Here is a 6,374-nt window from a genome sequence, read left to right on the forward strand (position 1 = left end):
CCACCAGGCCCGCACCCGCCTAATTAATTCCCTCTCCCAGCGGGTTTCGCGGCTCTTTGGCGGCCAGGGCAGAGGAACCGGGGGATTGCGGGGCCGGGGCAGAGCCGGCAGCTCCGGGGAGCTCCGGGCCGCCCCGGGGGCCGTGCAGGTTTCGTGTCCCGTGAGCAGCTCGGGAGGGCGATGCAGGGCTGCCTCCCCGGGGAGCCTCCAGCAAAGCCGCGGGAAGCGAAACCGGAGGAAACCGGGTCGCTCCCCGGCGGGACGGGACAGAGCCGGGAGGGAGGCCCAGCCCGGCTCTGCCGTGCGGACACGCGTGGGAAGCCTGCCCATGTGCTCCCAAGGCAGATAATACCTGTCCTCTCCGGTGGGCGGAAAAGTCGCCTTGCAAGAACCCTTCGAAAGGGCCTAATGCTCTTTATTACAAGCCCTAATCCTTCAAATCCGACTTGAAATAATGTTTATCTTTTCGCAGCTTAATTTCCCCTTCTCTAAGCTTCGGGTCACTGCAACAGACTGCTGCTGCTGCTGCTGCTGCACCGCCTCTTGTCCAGGGAGTGCGGGAAAGCCCCATGGCCGGGCAGCATCTCCGGCGGGGCGCCCCACGGGCCCTCACCTGCTGCCCTCGTGTGCCCTCACCTTCCCCTCCCTTTCCCCCCCGGATTCTCCAGAGCCCGACAAAGTTTGCCTTCTTTCCCAGTGCCCTCTGCTCCCGGGAAGGGCCGCGGCTGACGCTGGGGGCAGCCCCCTCACGTCTCCCTGCTTTGACCTGCAGCTCCTCCTTTCCCCTACGAATTGCTTCTCCCGTCGCAAACCCAGGGGGCTCCCAGTCATGCAGCCCCACTCGTCTTGAGTAGCCTTTAGTAAACATATAGAAGTCTACTCGATATTCAAGATTGATTTCCCTGATTTATTAAGGCAGAATTCATTGGACTCTATTGACCACAAATGACTTAATGTAAATGCTGACCCCGGTGAACTTGGAAATAGCAGGTATCGGGTTGATCTATAGATGACCTCTTAATTACCACAGTTATTAATTTAAATTATTGCCACTGCTTCTAGAGACAGGAACAAAGAAACATTCTTTCCTCATCCCTGCTTGGTTTATTAGTCCGAACACAAAGTGTTTGATGACACTTTTAATTAAACAGAAATAATGCAGAGATACGGTTTCCCTTTCTCGTCTGTCCTGTAAAGTGCAGCACTGCTCTTTTGACTGACTGACGGCGGTGACCCACTAACAACGTCCTACTTCGCCGCCCGCTGCCCGGGGGTGCCCCGGCCGTGCCCCGGGGCGGGCGGCGGTGCCCGGGGCCGCTCCTCCCGGGCTGTGCCGGCTCCTGCCTGGGGAGCTCCGAGGTCATCGGCGGCTTCGTGGCTTTCAGCTCACCCGTGTTAATTAGACTCCGAAAAATTCTTTCAGCGGTATCTATGTACAGAGACGGGGAAGAAACAGTCCGGCGTAACCTGCGCCGCTTCTCCTCCTCCTCCTCCCCGGGAGCGACTGCGAAGTGGTGCCCCTTGGCAGAGCAGGGCGCTGAGCAGAGAGCGCGGGTTTGGGAGGAAAAGGAGAAACAAACCACGACGTGGGGGGGAAAGAGAAAATATTAGGGTGGGGATTTTTCTTCCTTTTTGCAAAGACGTCAATGGGCAATATTGAACACATGGCAGGCGAGCGGCGGGGAGGCGCCGGTCCTGCGGCCGCTCCGCCCGCCGCGGCCCCGGGCCCATGTGCGCAGCACGTTGTGCCGCGGCGGCCCTTCCCCGGTGAGGGCAGGGCGGAGCTGCGAGGCCGCCGCCGGCCCGGGGACAGGTTTCTTTCGTTCCGTCAGGCCGAGCGCTTCCTTACAGCCGGAGCCCCGTCGCCAGCGCCCGGGATGGGGCGGGCGGCCCTGCGGGACGGAGAAGCGGTGATGAGCTGGCGCTGAGTGCCGCGAGTCGCTGCCCCGCCCGGACGGGAGCTCCGGGAGCGGGGCAAGGCGGCGGCCGTGGCGCAGCGCTCTCAGGCCGGGGCCGCTGCGGTGTCCCAGGGCCAGGCGGACGGGAGTGCGCTTCGTGCGAGGCGGGGCCCCGGCGGCCGGCCCGTCACCTACCTCACCTCCGCAGCACGGGCCGGAACGCCGTCCGCAGCCTGTCCAGGCACGTCCCACCCAGCTCGGTGCCTCCCGGGCCGCCCTTGGCGCCCCGCCCGAAGCCTGCACAGACACAAGCGGCTCGCGGTGGGCACGGCCCGCTCCCGCCGCCCTCCCCTGCCCGCTCGCCTGGAGCGGGGAAGCCTCGGCGTCTGCACCTGACACCTGGGCACGGCCGAGCACCGGGGCTGTCGCTGCGCGGGCGGGCTCACGCCGCGCCCTGCGTCCCGGCCCGGCCCGCGGTCCCGCCCGTCCCCGCGGCCCCGCCGCCGCGGGTACCTTCGCCCGCCGCCGCGAACTGGCACGGCTCCCCCAGGCCGCGGTGGGACGCGCAGCTCCGCGGGAGCGGCTGCAGGCTGAAAGCGGAGCTCCGGAAGGCCTTGGCGGGCAGGGGCTGCTCCCCCGCCGCGCCGCCGCCTCCCTCCGCGCCGCGGCCCTCGGGGCTGCCCCTGCGCGCCGCGCTGGCCCCGGCCGTGCGCGCCAGAGACCAGATGCGCGGCTTCTCCGCGGGCGCGTAGGGCGGCGGCGGGCCGGCCAAGGAGGCGGGGGCGAAGCCCGCGGCGGGGGCCTTGGCACAAGGAAAGGCGTGGAAGGGGCCGGGCAGGCTGCAGTCGCTCCGCGGAGCCTCGGGCAGCGCCGCGCCCAGGCTGGGCGCTTCCTGCAGGGAGCTGGTCCGGCCCTTCTCCGGCTTCCCCGCCTCCTCCTCCTCCTCCTCCTCTTCCTCCTCCTCCAGGTCGCTGAACCGCAGGTCCTTGTCCTCCTTGTAGCTCTTCTGCTCTGCTTGGATACACACGGGGAAAAAGGGGCGGCAGGGCGTTAGTGAGGGTGCGGGGAAGTTGGGGGGCCTCGAAATCACTTCGAGCCTACTTGGAGGCGCCTGTCTGCCTCTCCCGCCTACCTCTGCCTTCACCCTCCGCACTGTATTCATCCTCTTCCCTCGGGGTTCCTTCTTTCCTCTCTTCCCCGGCTTTGTTCTTGGGAGACCAGGTCATTTTGTTTTCTTTCTTAAGCCTCCGTCTGGCGTTAGCAAACCAAGTGGACACTTGCGTCAGGGTCATTTTAGTGATGATAGCCAGCATGATTTTCTCTCCTTTGGTGGGGTAGGGGTTTTTGCGGTGCTCGTACAGCCAGGTCTTGAGAGTACTCGTCGTCTCTCGCGTTGCATTTTTGCGTCTGGCTGAACCACCGAAATCCACCGTCCCGTACCTGCTGGGAGATGATTAAGGGATGGAGGGCCGGCGGGAGTCCGGCAAGAATCCCCCGGCCCGGCCCAGCCGCGCCGCAGGCCGGTGTGGCCCCTGCCCACCTGCCTTCCTGCCCCTGCCCTCCTGACATCGCCGCCCAACTTTGGTTTCGGCTGTCTGCTGCTCCCGGGCGCCTCGTTTCTTTTGTACAACGTTTGTCAGGTCGGAGCCCCCCCGTCCCCCTCGTTTGATGTCGACCGCCGCCTCGCAGGGGGATGCTAATGCTGCCGGGCGCTGATCAAAGGGGTTTTACCTGTCGTACTGGTACTGCCCCAAGGAATGATCGTAGGAGTAGTAGGTAGCGGGCTGCGCGATTCCCGAGTGCAACGTGCCGGCGCCGTCTTTGATTTCATACTGGGGATTCTGCAAGGGAAGCGGCGGCGTTTGGCGTCCAGCAGAGCCCCGCACAGCCCCGGCTCCCCGCGGCAGCCGCGTCCCTCCGCGCCCCCCATCCCCGACGGGCCGGCCCCGCTCCCACTCCCCCGCCGCGGTACCGACTGCGAACCGCGAAGTTTCTCCCGCCTGTTGCACCCCGTCCTCCCCTGCGGGCCACTCACCAGCGCGGTGTAGAGCGCGGCGGGCTCGGCGCCGTAGGGCAGGTAGTTGCCGTAGCCCTGGCCGGCGGCGTACGGGGCGCTGTACATGCCCAGCGCCGCATTGAGCTCGGCGCGGCCGGGCGCCAGCAGCCGGCTCTCGTACGGGGCGCAGCACAGCGAGGCGGCGGCCGGCGCCGAGGAGGCATCCGGCCCGGAGCGGGGGGCGGCCTCGCAGCAGGTCGTGCTGGGGCTGGCGGGCACGAAGAACTGCGGAGAGGAGAGAGCGGGACGGCGCCGAGTGACTGTCGAGGCAGCCCCATCGGGGGGAATTTAGGAGCGTGTGCGCGCCTGTGTGTGTGCGGAGAGAGGGGGCGGTGAGGAGGGGGATAGGAAACGCGGGCTGGAGCAACTAATTATAGAAACCGGGAAATAAACCGGATGGGAAGCAGGAGCTCTTGGGAAGGGGGCACGATTAATCAAGCAGGCAAAACTTTAAGGAAATAATTGCTCTCGAGAAAGGTATAAGATCCGTAAGGCTCCGTCCTTCCCGCCCCCGCTCGGTCCATCTGCATTGATTTAAAGGCAAAAAGTTGCGATTACAGTTAATTTGACAATAGACACAGCAGTAAATATGTCAGCCAACGCAATCGAAGGCATTTGATTTCAATAACTTCAAGGGGACAGCTAACTTCCCAAGCGAGAGAGGCACATCTTGCAGTGATTACCGTGTATAAATAATTCTACCCAAATAAATCCTGACTCCGAGTACGATACAGCTACGACTTAGTTAATACAGGGTGCCTTGGTGTGAGTGGGGGATGTCCTTCGGAAATCGCATGGGGGAAAAAAAAACCTCTCGACAGATCCTAATAAAACACAGGAAAAGGACCGACCCGTGGAGGAAGGAGGGAGCAATCGGCACAGCCCGGTTCCGCGGAAACGCGAGCGGAGCCCCGAGCCCGCGGAGCGCGGTTCCCGCTGCCCGCGCACCCTCCGCGCTGCCCGGGCGCAGCGGTGCGAGGGGACTGCGCGGGCTCGGGAAGCGCTCGTAGCTGTGATTTATGTTTTTGTATTTGTTTGTTGCACTTAAAACTGAACGGTGAAGGGTGGGGAGGAGGGGGAATTACCGGTTTCCTACACGCCTTTGCTGTGCACACTGCGAGTTATTTGTTTAAGCCTAACACAACACAAACGAGACATAAACACACACGCACATTTTTTAAAAAAAGGCTCCAGATGTGCCCTTTTAAAAAAATATTCTAAGTAAGGGAAAGGGAAGAAAAAAAAAGGAGGGGGGGACAAGACATCTGGACAGCAGCAGCAGAATCTAAACAAAAGTGAGTGCTGCTCACTCGCCTTACCTGTGAAGTGGTGCTGTAGGGGTATCCGAACTGAGAGAAGGACATAGTTGCTCCTTATTTTTGGACCATAGGCAATATTTTCCCCCCAAGATCGATTGTAACTAAACCCTGCTTCAAGATGCACCTTCTCACACACACATTTCCACGTATGGCTTTTTTTTTTTTTTCTCAATTATAGATGATTGCACTTAAGAAAAGCAGCCAGACATCTGAGGCGGGGGGGTGGGGGAGGGAGGGAGGAGGTTGGTGCCTGGATTAAAAAAATAGGCTACCCCCCACTTCCCATCGCTCTTAATAAATATGTTTGTATAGAGGGAGTTTAAAAAGCCGCCCCACATGTATAGAGAGTTTAAGTGCAAGGGGGCTTTTTCAAAGAGGGGGGGAAAATCACGTAGGGCTTGCAAGATACGGAGCTTGCTTGTATTATTTTCTGCTCTATAGGTCTTTAGCGTTCCTCGGTGGGCGAGGAGCGGGCTGACGTCACGGCCCTGCCGGCAGCAGCGGCAGCGGCGGGCAGGAGCCGGCAGCGCCCCGCGCCCGCTCCCCGCACTTGTTCCAGCTCCGTTCCGCGTTGTGTGTGATGCACGTCACAGGCGGCACTGGGGGTGCCTCGCCGTTGGTCTTTTTTCCCCTTTATTTTTAAACACGATCAAAATTTGTCAAAGGGGAGTAAATATCAAGCGGGGACATCGCGGCAGCCGCCAGCCCCAGCGTGTCCCGGCCGCCGGGCAAGGGTGGCGGTGACAGCGGCGATGCCGAGCGCACCCAGGGAAGCGGCTCTCGAGGGGGGCCCGGCCGATGCAGCCCCCCGGCCCTTCTCGCTGACCTCGCCCCCATTCTCAGGGCCGGGCGCTGCTGTTCAACTCGGCCCCGGTCCTGCACCGAAGCCGCCTCGGCATCGCTGCCCGTCGCGGCGGCCCGGAGAGCGGGAGCGGGGTCAGAGCTCGCCCCGCACAGCGTACGGCAGGGCAGGGGCCGGGACAGAACACGGGCCGCAGAACACGGGCCCGAAGCCCATTCTCCAAGGAGTCCCGAGCCCCTTGTTCCCCCTTAGCCCCGTGATGGTCCCTCCGGGAGCGGGGGCCGGGGCGGTGGCAGGTC

General features: G+C 62.6%; 1 protein-coding gene across 1 annotated transcript; it reads right to left on the reverse strand.

The window, feature by feature from the left end:
- Positions 1 to 2,094: 2,094 nt before the first annotated feature.
- On the reverse strand, positions 2,095 to 5,318 carry IRX6 (iroquois homeobox 6). The gene is made up of 6 exons (XM_054269533.1): positions 5,274 to 5,318; positions 3,934 to 4,179; positions 3,630 to 3,739; positions 3,031 to 3,338; positions 2,412 to 2,909; positions 2,095 to 2,195 (listed from the first exon to the last, which is right to left on the reverse strand). The coding sequence occupies exons 1-6, from the start codon at positions 5,316 to 5,318 to the stop codon at positions 2,095 to 2,097; spliced, it is 1,308 nt and encodes a 435-aa protein (XP_054125508.1).
- Positions 5,319 to 6,374: the final 1,056 nt, after the last annotated feature.

Source organism: Melozone crissalis, unplaced genomic scaffold (genome assembly GCF_028551555.1).
Source record: "Melozone crissalis strain CALT ecotype California unplaced genomic scaffold, PUWL_Pcris_2 ptg000007l_1, whole genome shotgun sequence".
In the NCBI taxonomy this organism is placed as follows: domain Eukaryota; kingdom Metazoa; phylum Chordata; class Aves; order Passeriformes; family Passerellidae; genus Melozone; species Melozone crissalis.

Coding starts and splice junctions, on each gene's coding strand:
- IRX6 (XM_054269533.1), bottom strand. CDS start 5,318: ATGTCCTTCTCTCAGTTCGGATACCCCTACAGCACCACTTCACAG. Junction 2,910..3,030: donor TGCGGAGGGTGAAGGCAGAG/GTAGGCGGGAGA, acceptor GTATCCAAGCAG/AGCAGAAGAGCTACAAGGAG. Junction 2,196..2,411: donor GTTCGCGGCGGCGGGCGAAG/GTACCCGCGGCG, acceptor GTGTCTGTGCAG/GCTTCGGGCGGGGCGCCAAG.